Source organism: Mugil cephalus, chromosome 16 (assembly GCF_022458985.1).
Source record: "Mugil cephalus isolate CIBA_MC_2020 chromosome 16, CIBA_Mcephalus_1.1, whole genome shotgun sequence".
NCBI lineage: Eukaryota > Metazoa > Chordata > Actinopteri > Mugiliformes > Mugilidae > Mugil > Mugil cephalus.
Window position 1 is genome coordinate 5837636 of NC_061785.1, and position 19493 is coordinate 5857128.

Here is a 19493-nt window from a genome sequence, read left to right on the forward strand (position 1 = left end):
ATTATTATTAAGTGTGGGGTATCTTGCAATTTAGTTGCATCTTGCAGACAGTGACAATAAAGGCTGATTTCATGCATGCAATGTGGGGTCCTGCAGGATATTTACGTATTTACTTTTTATTTTGGTTGCATATTAACTTATTATAGACCCTCATGATGAAATGGACCGAGACTGGAAGCAGGGGAAAGGGAAAGCAACGCGATAACGCGTGATAACTTATATGTGTCTCTTATTTACACAAGCCGAATACTCGAGGGCTCGACCAGGAAGAAGTAACTAGCTCGATAGGCGTCCTGCTCTGGACCGAAACGCTGGGTTTCTGCCTCGATTTTCATGCTGACTCCGGGACCTTCCTCATCATCTAAGGGGAGAGGACGCTGCAGCCTCCGGCCACTCTTCCCAGGCACCGAGCAGCCTGGCTTCCCGGCCGTCCACAGCTCAACGCAGCCGCTAAATAAACACGATGTCTGACGAAGAACCGACCGCGACGACGGCCAGGACAGCGGCGTTAAGGTAAAAAAGAGCCCGGACGGTGTTTTGCGTCAACTCCGTATGGATGCTAAGTGTGGTTAGCCGCCGGAGCTAATGGTTTCTGTGGAGACCGTCAACTCAAAGCGTTCAAGGAAATCAGTAAATTGGCGTTTATGTGGATCAATAATCTTAAAAGCGGTCAAGGAAATCAGTAAATTGGCGTTCATGCATATTAATAATCCTAAAAGCTTTCAATGAAATCGGCAAATTGGCATTTATGCAGATTACAAATCCTGAAAGCGTTCAAGGAAATCAGTCAATTGGCGTTTATGTACATCAATAAACCTTAAAAGACTTCAAGGAAATCAGCAAATTGGCATTTATACATATCAACAATCCTAAAAGCGTGCAAGGAAATCAATAAATCAGCGTTTATACACATTAATAATCCTAAAAGGGTCCAAGGAAATAAGTTAATTGGGGTTTATGCAAATGAATCATCCTAAAAGCGTTCAAGGAAATCAGTAAATTGGTGTTTATACACATTTATAGTCCTAAAAACGTTCATGGAAATCAGTATATTAGCATTTATGCACATCAATCATCCTAAAAGCGTTCAATGAAATCGGTAAATTGACGTTTATGCACGATCAATAATCCTGAAAGCATTCAATGAAATCAGTGCATTAGTGTTTACGAAGATTAATAATCCCAAATACTGCCATCAGGACATGGTGGGTTCACCACAACAACAATTAGCCCACATTTATCCATCTTGTTAAAATAAATAAATAAATAAATAAATACATGTTTTATTTATTTATTTATTTAATTAGCAGGTGGCAATTAACATTAGCTAAGAAGGTAGACCTAATCCGTTTGAAGGAGGGTATGTTGGTTATTTTTCATTATTATATAGTAAATATTAAAATATTACATCTTAAAATAAGTAATGTGAAATGTGAAAAAATATAACCAATGGGAACGTTAAGCAAACACAAAAAACATACCGTAAATAGAAAAAAAATGTATTGCAGCAAAAAAATCTAACTATTTAAAATTAATATTTTAAATAGTTTAGTACTTTTGTAACTTTTTGTCTTTAAACATGACTTTATTTACATAATAGAAGAGTAACAGGGGCGTGTGAGTTTGCTGTTAACGTTTGTTGACATTAAAAAAACTACTAAAAAAAACTACATTTTTCCATGTGAAGTTCATGTCAGCTCGGAAATTTGGCTTTTTTAAAATACAATCGATGATATATACACTGAGAAAGCAGTGATCAGAATGTAAGCACAAATATCTGAAGTAGAGAAAAGGGAAATAGGACAGTAATAGAATGACATATATGGAAAAAAAAGGATAAAGTCTGAATATTTCTGATGATGAGATTCGTTCCCTTTGACTCTGCCCCGTTACTTTTATTAATTATTTCTGGGATAAGAGTTACCAAAGTCTTGTAAAAAAAAAAAAAAAAAAAAAAAATGTATTTTGGCGTTATGAATGGAAAAATATCTTTTGTGAAAATCTATCATGAAGATAAGAGCAGAGCATTGTCAAGTCAAGCAGGAAATAGACAAAAGTTTGGTTTACAAATAGAAATTGTGCATCAACGTAACACATAGTTACTGGTCGTGTGTGTGCAGTTATGTTTATGTAATGTATAGTGAGTCTGGGGTATAGACTCATGCAGAACATAAAACAAATGGACTGAAGGAAAAATAAAATATACAGACTCGTGACTTTGAGAGATAATCAAGACAACGGGGAACAGTTTAATTTTTATTTGTTTCTTCAATATGCACCACACAGCCTAAAAGATCAATAGGACATAATATAAATGATGTATTTTTATTTAAAATATTGCAAAACTCCACAAAAACTGAAAAGACATTGCTAGAATCTGCTATAAATATTACTTATTGAATTCCAAAATACATACAATCAGTTAATATTGTATGTATGTTAGATAATATTTTATATGTAAAATATAATGCATATTAACATGGCTTTTAAAGTTCCTTATTAAATCGATGCAGCGGTTTGTTTTTATAGTCGGTAGTCTATAGTCGCAGTCTTTCCCACATTTCCCTCAAACGCAGCACAGCTGGAACGCGCGCGTCCAATCAGTGCGCCTGGAAGACGCTAAGGCCCGCCCACTTCCTCCATCAGAGGGTCGGGGTTGGCCGAAGTGCTGCTCCAGTTCCTGTAGTGAAAAAGCACGTTGCTTTGACAGAGAGGAGGAAGCTGCTGTTGCCTTTTTTTGTTTGTTTTTTAAAGATTAGGCTGCGGGCTGCTCTCACACACACCATGCCAACTCATGCCAGGTGAGATCCACGGGATAACGCCCTGCGGTGTTTTGCAACAGGGAGCAGTTTCTGCTGTTAGGATTTGTATTTACATCACAGCCGGTGTAGGAGAGTGGGCTTGATTAAAGGCTGTGTATAAATGAATAAGGTTTAGGAGCATTATCTCTCAATGTGGTCTGAGTCAGACTTTTTTTTTATGTTGTTTGTTTTGTGAAAGACTGTGTCGTATGGAGTAGACTTTGGCCGGGGTGTTATGTTTGTGCTTGAAATTTCCACACATTTGTAAAATTCAATTTAAGGCATTGGAATTTAGTATTTTATGACAAAAAAAAAGTCTTATCCATCATTTTTACTCGACTAATCTTCATCTTAAGTGTTAAATTTCCTGTAAAGTGGGTCGCAAAACTCAGCGTTCTCTCACATGTTGCCATCGGCCGTGCATGTCTTTGTCCCATCAAATGAGAAGCAGATGTTTTGCAGCATCACAGCAGATTGTTTGTCTCCTCCGACCTGTGGGTGTCCGCGTGATACAGTGAGCTTTTGTCCCCACACAGTGAAAACACGCTCTTCGGGATGGGAAATCCCTTGCTCGACATTTCCGCCGTTGTGGACAAAGATTTCCTCGACAAGTAAGTCCCGCACAATAGTTTTCTCCCCCTCGTTTCTCATCAAACAAACGAAACATATTTATTTTCACTCTCTCCCAAAAGGTTTGGACTGAAGCCCAATGACCAGATCCTCGCCGAAGACAAACACAAAGCGCTGTGAGTTAAAACGCCCCCCTGGGAAGCAACGCTGCTTCCTGACAGTAGTGTCACGCCGAGTGTTCAAATTACGTTGGAGCCAAATAAGGAGCAGGCCGGTCATTCATACCCCTCTAGTACCATCTTGACACTTTAAGCCGTGCCACAAATAGCCGAGTCTTAAATCAACCCTTCACACGCCCGCATGCTTCTAATAGTGAACCTGTGCTAAATTATGTGCAGAATTCACCACAAACGTGTGATAAATTGTGGCCTTGCACAGGTGTTTTAATTGCATGTTTGACGGCCATGGTTATTCATTTATTCAGAGGTTTTTCCAGGCTTGTGTGTGTGTGTGTTTCTGTGTGTGTGTGTTACTTTCTCCCCCTCCCGCCTCCTTCACACTGGGAGCGGATTTAACAGTAATTCGATAGCCTTCCTAGAAAACATGGCCGCGTGTCCCTGCACCCAACCCCGCTCCTTCTTCTTTTTAGAAAACGAGGTAAACAAAGACCTTAATAAAAAGCAACGCGGTGGATTCAAATTAAAACTGAGCTGAGCTTTTTAACCCTTCTCCTCCTCTTAGACGTAGCACGGAGGGCTTCATTGCAGGTAAATTCACCATCTGCAAGCTGCACCAGCTTTTGCACCGCCTTGTTTCATAGAAATCTTTCCCTTCATCGGAAGCTGTTGTTTCCGAGAAGAATGACGGATGACGTCTTCCAACAACATTTCCTTTTGGTCATAAACGGATGATTTCGCTGCAGGGCCGCGCGGTGACTCAGGCTGCGCTAATGAGAGCCCCCCCGTTCAATTTCCTCGTGATGGAGCTTATCAGACGCCGCGGTGTATGTAATATTCAGACGTAGCCCGCGGGCAAATTGCCTCCACTTGGTCCGTTCTCACAAGAGTGCAACAAATGGCTTTTTTTTTTTTAAGGCTTAGCCAGGGTCAATTCACTGAGACGAAAATGCTCTTTTAGAGAAATTCATTGCTTCACACTCGGACACATTCACACCTAAAAGCCGGCTCGGGTCGTAACTGGTGGTTATGGTAACTACGTACTTATCTCCACTTAAGGCTCGTTTGGGGGACGCGGACGGCCCACGCACATTATTCCTATTCCGGTGTGAGTCATTTACACTTGTGAGCTCATCAGTCTGGGTCTCTCTGCGACAACGCTGTGTCTTTTTTGCCAGTCGAGTTCATTTTTGCTGCTACTTCCTGCTTCACTTTCAACAAAACTCTGAAATTGCGGAGATTTTATACAAATGTTTTGCATCTCTGAGCCTCCTCAGTTAACCTTCCCTCAGTCCATCCTTATTGATCCAGAACAATCAATTGGAAAAATTGCGGAAACACATTTGAAGACATTGAAGAACCCACAATATTAAAGTGGAAACGCGCTGCTATTGAGCGTGCACGTTGCACCGTGCAGAACCTGAGCCTCCCTGCTACTGGAAGCTGTAATATGTGCTGTAATATCCATTTTCAGACAGCTTACCTATAATAATAATAATCTCAATTATAATAATACACTGGACACTTGCTGCTAAGTTTTACCTTCATTATTTGACACTAACTTTTTACAAATAAACTCATAAAAACAGCAGCTGCTCAGATAAACTCAACCTGTAAAGACTTAAAAAAGTCTGTTTTCCTTTTTTAATCTCCATTACCCAGCATGCACCGCTCTATCGCGCATTAACCATGTCAAGATGGGCATTTAGGGGAAGAATACGTGCATTATTTTCACTATCTGATATTATATTTTGCTGTAAATTTGGAGGGAGGGATCAGCGTTACAGAAGTTACATCCTTGCATGAAATGTTAATAATATTAGATCAGATTTCTCATTTTGTCCCTGTTTTCTAACCAATCTAGTCAATTTTTCATTCAAATTGTAAGATACACAAACGTGAACACATTATACAAAAATACACATCACACAGCTTCATTATTTATATTGTATGAACCTGCACGTCAAAATACTCAGTTTGCAGTGCATGTTATCAATATAGATTAAAAATTAATGATGTTTAAGTGTATTTCTCAGTGCGGAGGTCAACAGGTTAAAGCTGCAACATGAAAAAAATGTCTTATGTTGTGTTTGCCCGTATTCTATTTTAGAAAGCAGAATATTTCCACGCCCACACAAAGAAGCGAAATGATTATTTTTAAGTGCCACCAAGCGTATAAGTTCATATAATGGAGCCCAAGAAGTAAACGCAGTGTAAATCCAGATCAGTACGTGAGATCGTTTGTACCTTACAATAGGGCTACCGTGTCGGGTCTTGTTACCCGACAAAAGGACACATGTGACCTTGGGCGGCAGCAGCGGCGCAAAGCAGCATCATCAGCATTGTTGTTCTCCTTCAGCACAAAGGCAGCGGTGTTATCTTTAGCCCCACAGACACTGTTCTCGCCACATTCTGCACAAGGTCAGGGCAGGATTAACATGCCGCTTTCGGTGGTTAATTCCCGGGCACAATGCGCGTTTCGGTGCACGTCCCCGTCCGATGCTGCACACGCCATCGCTGACTTACGCATGTCTGGATGAACATGTGTCGTACGCCGATCGGCTGCAACATTAAAACCGCTGACGAGGAAAAGTGATTAACTTTGTGACGACTCTGTAGTTCTACTGGGAAACTTTTGGACCTGGTATTCATTCATGTAGATGTTACTTAGACATGTAGCACCCACCTAGACCAGACCAGACTAGACAAATGCTCAAAAAAACATGAAGAACATCACGAGGTGTTGACCCTGTGGCCAGACACTCAGAAGAACCGTGTCCGTTCTCTGATGAGTCACAGCTGTTTCGCTTTGAAGTCATGAGCGAGACCTTATCTGTGCACATTATAAGAAGATTTAGCTGAGACATTCGCCACAGTGAAAGCCAGTGTTCGTTCCGTCACATAATGCGAAGGGGAGGTCGTTCGGCCCGCAGAGGAAGATGAAGTGTGAGGGGGGGAAAAAAAAACTTAATAACACCTCAATAGACTTCCACGTCCCCACTCGACTAACACTCTTGTCGTCCTATTGAATCTACACAGTGTAACGCAATTCTTTATTTTTTATTTATTTTTGTTCCCCCCCTTCCCATCACCCTGGTGGGAGAGAGAGATCATTGGATGCAGTTCACTGTGGCCATGCCTGAATTCAATTATCTAGTCACAGCAGAGCCCATATAATCCTGTTGTGGCTAAGAAATTGCCTGCTGTACAGTAGGAACCATCTACATCCTCCTAGTAAGAAGTGGCTGGGGAGTAGTAGTTGTTCTTTCTTCTTCTTCTTTTTTTTTTTGTTTGGAGTAAGCCACAGCTGGGAAGTCTTAGTGTCTGGATAACTTATTAATCATTGTTTTGTGTTTTTTCCAAAAAGCTACTTGTCAAATCTCGATATGGGTGAGTTGCATACACAGATCAAGCATAACATTATGACCACCTTCCTAATATTTTGTAGGTCTCCCTCGTGCCTCCGAGACGGACTCATTCGAGAGTGGACATGGACCTTCTTCGGGTGGTAACTCTTGTTAGTGGGGGGCTTTATGTCCTGTGGGTTGAGGATCATCCCGCAGATACTTGATCAGTTTGGGATCTACGAATGTGAGAATGTGTGTGTGTTCATAGTCAAGTTTCCAGCTATCCGCTTCCGTCCAAACAAAACCTCAAACCATCGTCTTACATTAACGTGATTTAAATGTCTCTCCGCACACGCCAGCTGCCTCGTCTCAGAGCTCCACTCGTGGTTTACAAGCGCCGAGGTTCAGCAGTTCACATTTCTGAGCCTTGTGCTTTGGCAGCGTTTTATTTCGACGACGTCCCCCCCCCCTCCTCCCACCGCTGCGGTTTGCGAGCTGCAGTTGAAAGAGTTCCTTCTGAGCAGATGCGAGGCTTTCGGAGGAGGAGGAGGCCTTTAGGTGTTTTCACATCGAGGTCTGAGAGGAAACCCGACAAACCAGAGCGCCCGTCTGCGACTTCCTCCCTGCGCCTGCTTAGGCGCGTTGAAATCGCCGATATCGTCAGGTTCTCTCTCTTATGTTGTTGCTGCTGCTGCTGCTGCAGCTGCTGCCGCCATCGCGTGGTTTGATTCAAGGTTTTTCTTAACACCTTCAAACGATCACACGATTAAACTGAAGGTATGTTCTCAGTAAAAGTGTCTCATTTAAGTTTTCCTGTTTCGTGTCTGATTGAAATGTTAGTAACCAGCTGATAAATATTCAGTTGTAACCTTTCAACCTCTCATATAGCTAAGTACTGATGTGTGTGTGTTTGGAGACCAAGTGGGGGCACGCACCTCGTGTGTCCAGCAGGTGGCAACAGTAGCCTGCTGTTTCCACCCCCGAGGAGCCTCCATAGGGAACAACATGTCAACATAATGAAAACACGCCTCTTACTGCAGGAGATTACAATGTGGGCAAATAGACGTTTTATTTCTGGATAACTAGGCATCACAGGTTTGTTTAGAGCACGCATCATTTCATAATTCGCCATCCACCCGAACCCTCCCGGGCTCGCTGAGCATATCATATTAGAGCTAATAATTATTAGTGTGTCAAATGAGTGAGTCATTGTTACACTGAGTGTATTGTCACCTCAGACAGGGGGGTGGTGGTGGTAGAGGGTGTGGGGGGGGGCTTGTGAATATTAGTGCTGTTCAAACATTTGTTTTATAACTCCCTCTGTCCAATGATAATTAATTGTTTACTTTCTCATCTCTGGATGATGGCGTGACTCTTTTCAGAGGTTGTTTGCTCACAGCAATTAAGTTCATCAGTGCTCATCCTCTCGCCTCCTCCCATCTCCGCACAGCAACCCCCCCCCCACACTTCCCCCCTCCCCTCTCTCTTGCCACCCCTCGCTCCCTCCTTTTCTCTGTTTCTCTGTGCTAAATGCAGATTAGCAGCGTCACAATCGCATCCAGAATGAGAGTAAACTCCTCATTATGCCGTGTGACCCTCTGCTGCATGAATAATTCAGGGCTGCAGCGTTAGTGGCTGGCTGCTATTAGCATTCCGGATGGCGGCCGGGGTTGGAAGAGGAAAGAGAGGGGAAGAGGGGCGGGAGGCTCGTATCGCTGACGGGGCTGACTCAGGGGGATCAGTGCCGGATTGAGACACACATCACACACACACATCATCACACGACACGGGAGATCAGTGGAGGTGCCTCTCTCCGCTCGCAACGCCCCGCTGTCTGTGTACATCTTACACACCCCTGCTGCTGCTGCCGTGCAGCTCAATCTGCTTACTGGGAAGAAAAACAACAAAGGCCCCTCTCACAGACTACATGCTAAACACCCCGGCTCCTGGGTTTGTGTGTGTGATAGACTCTGCTCTGTAAACACACTTGACTCTAACCCTCTTTTTTTATATATATATATTTTATGTTTTTAATATATATAAAGAATCGTGAGTGCTACAAACCCCCCAGTGGAGCCATCCCGGTGTGTCATGAGGAGGAGCACTCCTCCTGGTGTGTCGGTGTGCGCTCACATGCAAGCATGCGTGCTGAAGCTGCATGTGCTTGTGCCGCGGTGCCACTTTACTGGATGTACTCATGCTTGACTGAGTGTGTAGACACATTACAACACCTCCCTCCTTTTTTTTTTTTTTTTTTTTTTTTTTTTATGTCCCAGCTCCCATGTCTGTTGCTAGGGCTGAGTGCTGTACTACAGTACTTAAACTCACCTCTGCTGGCCAGCTGGAAGGTGTGAGGGTTAGAACGTCAGGCAGCCGCCCCCCCCACATTCCCCCCCCCCACCGCCGCTGTGTACAAAGGTCACGGGCCTGCATCCATCAGCCGACCTCCGAGCCGAAGAGAGGGTGCAGAGATTAATAGCACTCAACCGGTAATTGAGACATCAGAAACACGCTCGGCCGCCGGCCCGTGCCGCTCTCCATGTTTTATTGATAACTTGACGATTTGGGGGGGTGGTGTGAGGGGTGGGGGGGGAAGCTTGCATAAATCTGACATGCCCACCAGAGTTGCACTCGACTGTGGGAAATGTGAACAGAGACCCGGTGAATAATAAAAAAAAAAAAACAAAACAAACTTTTGAAATGACCAGAAGAAAAAGCGTGTCTCGGCGCAAACAGGTGACGGCTGATTCTCCCCCGCGTCCAGAGCGCGCGCCGCTGCATCGTGAGGGGCGGCTGATGCAATCATAATTAAGGCTCGGAGGCGGAGGCGGAGGCGGAGGCGGAGGCGGAGGCGGCGGCGGCGGCGGTGTAGCTGCGAGCACCCTCTCCTCCTCTTGTCGGTGGCAGCTGCCAGCAGGTGGTGCCAGAAGGAAACATCGCGAGTCAAAGGGGGTGTAACAAACATCATCTACATCCCTCTGTGTGTGCGTGCGAGCCCTCCTCCTCCCCCCTCCTCCCCCTTCCTTTCTCTCCCTCAAACTCCCCCCTTTTTAAAGAGTGTTTTATAATTAAAATGTGGGCGTCTCAGCCAGTACATACAGCATGTTCAGTTCAGAAAAAAAAAAAAAGCATGCTCAGGGCTATTTTTAGTCATCTTTGATCCCCCAGCAGCCACACAGGAAAAAGCCACTCATGGCAGCAGCAGCAGCTCTGCCTGGTGCGCGTCGGCTAGTTAGCATCCTATCTGTGCCGATCGCTTCCCCGCGCCCTCGCCCCCGTGCGGGGGTAGAGATGGGAGGCCCGGCTCGGTTGAGGAGCAACACTCCCCTTGTGTTTAAAGTTCACACTGGGCCATATGGTCCCCGCAGTAGGGGGCGTTGGTGGAATTATTCACACGGAGCGCTCTGAATCACCCAGATCCTGGTATCAACCTCCAAGATAAGGGGAACGTCTCAAAGGCTTTGTGCTCGGGCTTCAAATCTCAATCCTCGAGAGAACGCCAGAAGCGCCATCCTTGCTTGCTTACACACTCCCTCTTCCCACTTCTCTCCCCTCGACGCCGTCCCTCCTCTCCCTTTCATATCCTCGCGCACTCTCGCACTCCCTTTCCCACGTCCACGCGGCGCGGCGCGACAAACAACGCCACCCTCTGCAGCGCGAAAGCCAAAAACCTGTGACATTTTAGAGGAAATAATATGAACTCATCCTCCGTGACCAGATTTTGCCCTCGCCACCTAATCCTTGAGTGCAGCCTAATTAAGTACAAACAGCAGTCTTCAGCTAATGCCAACAAATGGGCTGCTGCTGCTGCTGCTGCTGCTGCTGCTGCTGCTGGATCAGCCGATTATTAAAGGGATGCACATTTGTTGTTTCTGCATTCTAATGCAATTACCCACCCATTATTTACCATGTAATTGTGCAGTCATTAATTGTGCATCCAGTCTATAATGCAAATTGCAGCTGGAATTTGGGGCGGGTTCATGCAACGGAGGCTGGTTTTTTGGTTTTCCTCAGCCAAACGGGGGATTTGCCCAAACGGATTGAGAACACCTGAGCGATGGCGATATCCTAATGCTTTTTTGTGCAAATCAACATTCATCCCCTTACCGTAGTCTATTAGAAGATGTCAGAGGACGGGAACACGGCCTCGACCGCTGTTTGAATCATGACTCATTTGTGTTCAGTACTTTTATGCGCCTCATTCTTCGCCATCTATTCCCATCCTGCCCTAATGTTCCACTGATAAGAATGTCCTATTCATTCCGCGTTCCTCACCGGTTGCCACAGAGAGAGAGAGAGAGAGAGAGCGCGAGAGCGAGACTCTACAGGCATTGAATGAAAAGCACATCTATTTCTGAGAGGGAGCGCAAAAGCACGGTTGAAGATAATTATTGATTTGAAATAAGAAAAGATAAGGCTCAACCTTGAGGAGCCCGGCGATACCGGCGCAGAACAGAATAATTAATGGGCCTGTCTTGTGTCGGGACAAGCTTTCACACTGAGACGAGCGTATTGATTTTAAACAGATAAACTGCGTAACCCTTTGTGAAGGGTTTGACAAACAATTTAATTGGGGAGGGAAAAGGGGGGGGGACAACAATATTCCTCACCCTTTCCATCTCCCTTTCATCACGTCCCCCGTGCTGTTTTTCCTCTGCCTGACCTATGGAAACAATTACTGTGCATCAGGCCCCGTGTCCTGCCTCCAGACTACCAAGGAAGCCCGGTGTAGGATGCACACGCCTGATTGGAGAATCTAATCAATGCTGGAACCTGTCTCCACTCCAGATGCCCGTGTTGAAACTGGGATTACCGAAGCCTTTTAGCCGCATTGGCCCCTCTCCGATTCTGTCACAGAGGCAGGGAAGATGGATCTGCCTGTTTAAATGTACCTGGCCGCTGTAGTCGAAAGCAGAGATAATTTACTGTTCCGGCGCAGCCCTCCTCCTTCCTAATCCCCAAGGAGAGCAGCAAAGAAGCCCCCGTTCCTTCACTCCTCTCCTTGCCCTCCCCTGATTAGCGATAGGGGCCGTTTGATCATGTTTCCCTGCCTGTCCTTGTGATTTGTAAGCTGTTTAAACGTGAACGAGGCAATTAAATAAGGACGAACGGCGCGTAGGAGAGTGGGTGCCGCGGTGATCATTAACGATGAATTACCCTGGTGTGCACTCAAACACTCGGGAGGACTTTCAGGCGGACCACTCCCGAGGATCCAGATCCAATCTAGCCATTGATTAACAGAGACTTGTTCTTCCTGTGAAATCACTCGACGGGGATTTTAGGGCACTCATCCGGTCTTATCGAGATAGGCTAACATCAAAGGCGAATGAAGAGGGATTGGGTAAATGGGCTCGCCTTGCCCTCCGTGTAAGAGACTCAGACGAGCAAATCTTGAATTATTACCTCATGTAAATAATCTACTTGGCTTGTTTTTTTGGTGGGGAGGCGAGTGGGGAACTCATGAGTCACCGAGAACACTCAAAGTACTTTGGAAGCTCTCATATTTCCCTCGATGGGAAACAACAGCGGGGGCTCCATCCCTAGGAATGTAAACAACGCCATGTCCCCGACTTGTGCGATCCAAAGCCCGACACTTTGGACGCGTTGAGACGAGGAGATGTGGAGGTATTGCTTTTTTTTTCATAGGCGCCGCATACAAATATTAAACCCAGTTGCCTAATTCGTCCAATTTGAATATCATTTCATTTAGGCTGAATAAATAAGTGCCGCCATTAGTCTCAAATTGGAAGGTATGAAATTGAAAAATTGTGCCTTTAGTCGAGAGTGGTATTTAACCAGAGTGTCAGTGGCACCTCTCTTGTAAAAGCACATGTTGTATAACCCACGCCGGCCATACATTAGTGGAATGCATGGCATAGTTGGAATTGCTCCTCGGCTGCACAACACCGGCGTGTTTTTAAAGGCAGAGTTTACCGGCTGAGGACATTTTGTTCAAAACAATTTCTTTTTTTTCTTTTTTTTTTTTTCTCTCCTCCCGCTCCCTCCCATCACCGAGCCCGAGCTCAGGCTGCAGTAGATGGAAAGGGATTTTCTCTCCCCTAAATGGCCATGGGGGCCGTTTACGGTGTCACTACTATGGGATCACATGATGTTTGAGGGTGTAAAGGTCTCGAGGCAGCTGCTCCTTTTCGGATGGGATTTTCGAGGCGTCCAAGAGCAGGGCCCCATGCTGTCTGCACTGAAAGGTGGAGCAAATACTTCTAGCGAGAGGGAAAAAAAAAAAAAAAAAAAAAAAAAAAAGAAATCCTCAGAAGCTGTGTGTCTATTTGAAATGGGTTCTGGAGTCCCTCGGCTGCCTTCATGTTATAAACACCCACAGTGCTCAAATTCTTCTTTTGTCAAGGAGTCATAACAGGTGTCTCAGGAAGGATTTTTCTCCCGGTTAGCATATTTTCCACTTGCATGGAAAGTTTTTTTTTTTTTCTTTCCTTTATTAGGAACATTCTGCCCTGGGTAGACCCCCTTTGCCTTGAGACATGATATGCAGACTTTCTTTGAAGCAGTAAAGGTTACTTTCACACTCGCTCAGAATTCGGCCATGCCTTGTTAAAACCAGGTTGCGCTGAAGTATTGAACACCTCTGGCCGACATATGTTGGTAAGCCATGATGCGATTTGCATACAGATTACTCCGGTCTGTGGCAAGTGTACACACGCGAGGAGACGGTCTTGAAATTCAAGCTCCTCGCCCCCGTCGGAGTCGTGCTACTTTTGACCTCCTGTCGAAAATGTTTGTTTGTTAAAATCCTGAAATGGATCTGAGCAGCATGAATCACATTTGGGATTAGAAACATTTTCTCAACAGCAGATGAAAATAAACACAGCCCCCCTTTGGGGAAAAGTGTGATGCACCTTGAGCTAGTTAGCATATCATTTGGATTTTCTTTGCCTATGTAAATACACCAATCAGGCATAACATTATGACCACCTTCCTAATGTGGTGTAGGTCTCTCTTGTGTCTCCAAAGCAGTTGTGACTCATTAGAAGAATGGACATGGACCTTCTGGGGGTGTCTTGTGGTGTCTGGTAACAGGTTGTTGTTAGTTGGGGGGCCTTTAAGTGCTATGGGTTGAGGGGAGGGGCCTCTGTGGATCAACCCACAGATACTTGATCAGTTTGGGATCTAGTGAATTTGGGGATCTAATGTTGCTCCTAAAGCTTTTTTGTTCAAGGGGTGTCATTGCTTTGGGGTGGGGGTGCCTAATCTGGTGTAGGTGGGGGCTACATGTCTAAGTAACATCCACACGAATGAATACCAGGTCCAAAAGTTTCCCCCCAGAACACCGAATTGTCACAAAATCGCTCAATATGATTCACTTCTCCTGTTGGTGGTTTTAATGTTATGGCAGATCGCGAACACTTGCAAATGGCCAGTCTCCAATGTACAGTTGAGGAGGGGAGAGAGCGAGAGAGGAAAAAAAAAAAAAAAAAAAGCCAAGCACCTCTTAATACAGTGTATCATCTTGACTGCGGTTAGGTCAATTACCTTAGCGGGGTGGACACGTTTATACAGCCAGCCCCCTGGGAGGCTGTTTGTGTGAACGATGTGGAGAATACACATTATTCATGTTCTCGAGCTCCCGAGATAAAGGCTCTATCTGGCAGCGTGGCCCGGCTTTGCATCACGTTACGCCTAAGCATTGAAGCTATTGATGTTGGAAATGGCAGTATGATGGGAAAATACAAAAAAAAAAAAAAAAAAAACAAAAAAAAAAATGATAGAACTGCTTTCAGTATTTCACTGTAGACCCAAGGGTGTTCCTGTAGTTTATGTTTGAAAACTCAGCAATTGTTTACTCCCTGCTCCCCAGTGTAATGTCTGTTTTCTCGACTCATTGTGTTTAGTCTGTTACAGTCGTTTCTAAACTTTGCTGTACGGTTCAGACATCAGACTTTCAATCAGATGTGATATCTTTCTAAACAAGTTATCTGTCTTGTCAGGTCTTGTGCAGGAGGAAATTGTAAAACCTGTTTTTTTTCTAATTGCTCTAAAAAACCCATGAAATACGAACTAGTTGCCCGTCCCTGCCAAGTTGAGATGAATAGTTTCTTTTATTCCATGCATCATCCTTTGAGGAAGCGGTTCAAGTCCCCCAGAAATAACTTTCACTGCTCATCTTGCTTTAATACTCTACGGCTAACTACAACCACGTGCGAACAATATTCCTCTTTTTGCTTTTATCAAGCTGACATTTAGACCCCAACTGCCTCCTTTCAACTCCAGCAACGTTTGTGGTCAAGTATCCCCATTTAACAATATCCAGCATTTGTTTGATGTGTTTTTTTCTTCTTCCTGTCCTTTTCGGCGCTTTATATAAACAACTTGAATGTCACAGTTGATGGAGGGCAGAAATGTTTGCCACTTTAGAGTCTATTATATTTCTGAGTTTACAGTTATTTTATTTTTTTTTTTCGCTGCAAGGAATGAAAGAAAAATCATTTTCCTGGAGACATGAGAGTAACTGATGATTGAGGGTGATTAATGCATAGCAACAAACATCAGACTTCGCTGTACTGCAGTTCCACTAATGGCCACTTGAGGCTGGCTCCAAACAGAGCAACAGAAATAAACTTTTTTTGTTTACAGACTGGTAGAAAATGACTCCAGGGTTGTTCATCTCTCTTGACAAGTGTCCAGGGGGTCAGTCTGGCTAAATGAGCATGCTACAATGCCAATGTTAGCATCACAACCCGTAAACATGTTGAGCATTAAACACACCTCAGTATAACTATGTAGATGGCAACTAGCATTCTGATATGATAGGTTTAGGATGTTAGCATGCTAGTAAAAACACCTGTAGACATGATAAGTGTTAAACACACCTTAGTATAACTATATAGACGCTAATTAGCACGCTAATATACTAAATTCTGGATGTTAGCATGCTAGTGAACACACATGTAAACTTGGACTTAGACTTAGCTGGCCTTTAATGATCCATAAAGGAAATAACTTAGTCACCGTAGCTCAGTTGCACATAAAAGAAACACTCTAAATATAAGTATTATCTAGTCAATTAAAACAGAAAATGGGCAAAACAGTGTCCAAGGTGATCCAGTTGTATGAATTGCTGCATGGCAACAGTAATGTGGATCTTGTCTCATGCTGATAAATATTAAACACACCTCACAGTATAACTATATAGATGGTGACTAGCATGCTAACATGCAAAATTTAGGATGTAAGGATGCTAGTAAGCATGATAAATATTAAACAGACCTTAGTATAGCTGTAGAGATGGCAACTAGCATGCTAACATGCTAAATCTTGTATGTTAGCAGGCTAGTACACACACCTGTAAACATGATAGTTGTTAAATATACCTTAGTATAACAATGCAGATTACAGATAGCATGCTAACATACTAAATTGCCTATGTTAGCATGCTAGTACACACACATGTAAACATGATAAATATTAAACACATCTTAGTATAGCTGTAGAGATGGCAACTAGCATGCTAACATGCTAAATCTTGTATGTTAGCATGCTAGTACACACACCTGTAAACATGATAGATGTTAAATACACCTTAGTATAACAATGCAGATGGAAACTAGCATGCTAACATACTAAGTGTCCTATGTTAGCATGCTAGTACACCTGTAAACATGATAAATATTAAACACACCTCAGTATAGATGGCAACTACCATGCTAACATACTAAATGTCCTATGTTAGCATGCTAGTACACACACTTAAACATGATAAATATTAAACACACCTTAGTATAACTATATAGATGACAGCTAGCATGCTAAAGTTTGTTTAATATTTATGCATTTTAACGAGTTGTGCTAACATTAGCATTGTACCACGCTCATTTAGACAGACTGAAATGACTCTTCAGACGGCTCGACTCAACAGTGATGATCATGAATGTTTATACTTATCTAATGTTTTGAGTTTTTTTTGTGTTCACATATGCTCTTCATTTCCACAACCTTTTTTTGGGCGGTTGCGTTTGGTAATTTGTGCTGCTTACAAAACACAATATACTCCTCACTCCAACACATGCAGCCGTGTGCCAACTAGTGTTGAGAAGCCTGTCGCCTGCCCATCTCACAGATGTGTTTTCCTGTGCCATTCACTCTGTAATTACTCGTTGTCATGCGGAGCATCTCATGCGCTTGTCCTTTATTTTCAGGTTCGAGGAAATCGTCAAGAGGAGCAAAGTTGAATACCACGCGGGCGGTTCAACCCAGAACTCTGTGAAAATCGCCCAGGTTGGTGTTCTCTGGCCCCCGATGCGGCGCGCCTGAATGTGTTTTGAATATACAGCGGTATGCTTGTAACCCCAGATTTGTCAGCCTGGCAGCGCTGGGAGTACGGAGCGTAGCTGCACAGCACGTTGACACATTACAGTTTTAGCTGTTGTGAATTCATCAGACCTGCCACGGAAAGAGAAAGGCGGGGAGGATTAATAATATTTGCAGTGTTATCTAGCTGGCCTAATTTCCTGAGACATATCAAACATCAATTAGAGCGAATTACAAGTAGATGCAATTAACATGTCACAACAAATTATATCAAACAAATGCTGATCTTCTCCCTGGCTGTTAGTCAGATTTGAGCATCTAAAAGAAATTGGTGATTGTCCAAATCTAAAATGGCAATCTGAACTTTAGATGATTATTCACTGAAACCTCTTTTTTTTCTTTTTTTAATCTTTTTTTTTTAAGTGACTGCAGTAAGTCTCTGAATTTGACATGCAGTGATTAGCTGCTGATAAGACTTTGGTCCTCTCACAATAAAACAAAGAAAAAGCATCTCCAGCTGAAAAAAAAAAAAAAAAAAAATTCTCTTCCGAGGAGGAGAAATGAGCGCAGAAGTTAATTGAGAGGCTGATGTCTGTGAAAGCATGAGAGTTCCTTTCTTGTGTGTGGGTTTCTGTTTGTGTACGTCGGTGGCGTGGAGTTTGGATGCAGGCGCTCGTGTGTCTGTGCGCTTAGCACGAGATATCCACAGAGCGAGGGAAAAGAAAGCAGGCAGGCCCTCGGGCTGCCGTCATCTCCGCGCTTTGGAGACAGTAAACATCCTTTAAAAAAAGGGACGCGGGAGCCGTGCACCTCCACGCAAACACTCTTTAATTATCAAGATCAGAAGCGTTTGCGTAAACCTCAGTCACTCACAGACGTTGACTGTCAACTTGATTTTTATTCTTTGGGATTTTATCCTTCGCTTTTTCGCTCACTTTTTTCCTCTTGTGCTTAAAATCGTAATCTCGACAGATAATGAAAGAGATAATTTCGTCATCTCTTGTCGCGGGGCTGGCCGGGGCCATATCTTCAGCCTGGTCTGTCTCAGTTAAGACACAGACCCTGACGATGGTTTTTCATGTTTTATTTAAGAAGACACTGATGGAACTGCCCCGAGCTCAGCGTATCAACTCCCTCGTGAAATCAGATGGAGAAGGAGACTTTTACTGCCGGCCCCTCGTCGGAGAAAGAGCCGTCATGGCCTCTTGTGCCCTGCGAGAAGCGTTCAGTCAACTAAATTGGCCTCATAATGGCACGGCAGGCCCCAGTCAAATGCTATTCTGCTCTGTTTATTTGGATATTTACCCCCTTCAGTAGGAAGATGTAGGGCCGATTCTGAAATGCTCAAGATAACAAGAGTGTTTTCGCCCCACACCCACAAGTCTGAGAAACAGTTTCTGTCAATATATATACCTTGAAGCACAGACTTTTCCACATTTCACTTTCAGGTGATGGTGTTCTTTTATGAAAAATGTATAATGCATAACCGGCTCCCAGATTATCACATTGTAGCACCTGCAATATGTGAAACTTCAAACCCCGCTGTATTGTGGAAGCTGAACCTTCAAACACGAATGATATGCGCTGCAGCACTGAATCCACATCAAAGGGGCCCAGTGACTAAATGAGATGCTCGATCCGGGGCAGGTTTGCTCAGGAGCACCATCGCCGCTGGAGGAGAGAGAGAGGGAGCGTTCAGAGGCTTTGCACAGGAATCGTTGCGCACGCTGGGAGAACCCAGGGTGTGGGAGGATCAATGCCTTCGCCAGTAGAACTCGCACTTCCCTCCGAAAAAACCCAGCCGCTCCATCGGAGGCAGTAATAGGTTAAATACTGCCGCTTCATCCGAGTTAAGATTTCTGCACTATCAAGGAAAAACCTAAACCTCGGCTTTGAGGACATGCAGAATCGATGGTAATTGGATTTAGTCAAATGAGAATTGACCAAGCCGAAGCTTAGATGGATAAGTATTGTTTTCCTCTAACCCCGCCACATTGGCTCCGCTCTTTGATTGAAGTCGCCCGTTGCAGCTCGGTGCTGTCTTTAGGTTTTGCCCCAGAATATTCAAATAGCTAGAAGTTACGGAGCAGACGTGTCCACGCGTTTGAGCTCCCTTATCGGCGCTACTCAATAAGCCTTAGATCTTGTTTGGATCAAGTCGGCGAAGTTGCAAGCTTGTATGCACAGCTCTCTCTGGCTGTGAAAAAAAAAAAATAGAAGTGGGTTGGAGGTTGTTGCCTTTGCCCGAGCTCTAACAAACACCATGCCCTGAAGGGGCATCCGACATAAAGGCTTACCTACTGGATGTTGCAGGGCTG

At 44.1% G+C, this 19493-nt stretch overlaps 1 protein-coding gene across 2 annotated transcripts in view; it reads left to right on the forward strand.

Annotated features, from left to right (window-relative positions):
* The first annotated feature begins 172 nt into the window (after nucleotides 1-172).
* The window catches only part of adkb (adenosine kinase b), a 119709-nt gene continuing 100388 nt past the window's right edge, over nucleotides 173-19493 (forward strand). For both annotated transcript variants that reach the window (XM_047609893.1, XM_047609894.1), the window contains exons 1-4: nucleotides 173-513; nucleotides 3338-3412; nucleotides 3494-3547; nucleotides 17064-17142. In XM_047609893.1, coding sequence (XP_047465849.1) covers nucleotides 464-513; nucleotides 3338-3412; nucleotides 3494-3547; nucleotides 17064-17142 — 258 coding nt within the window. In that variant the 5' untranslated portion in view covers nucleotides 173-463. The remainder of the gene's footprint in view (nucleotides 514-3337; nucleotides 3413-3493; nucleotides 3548-17063; nucleotides 17143-19493) is intronic.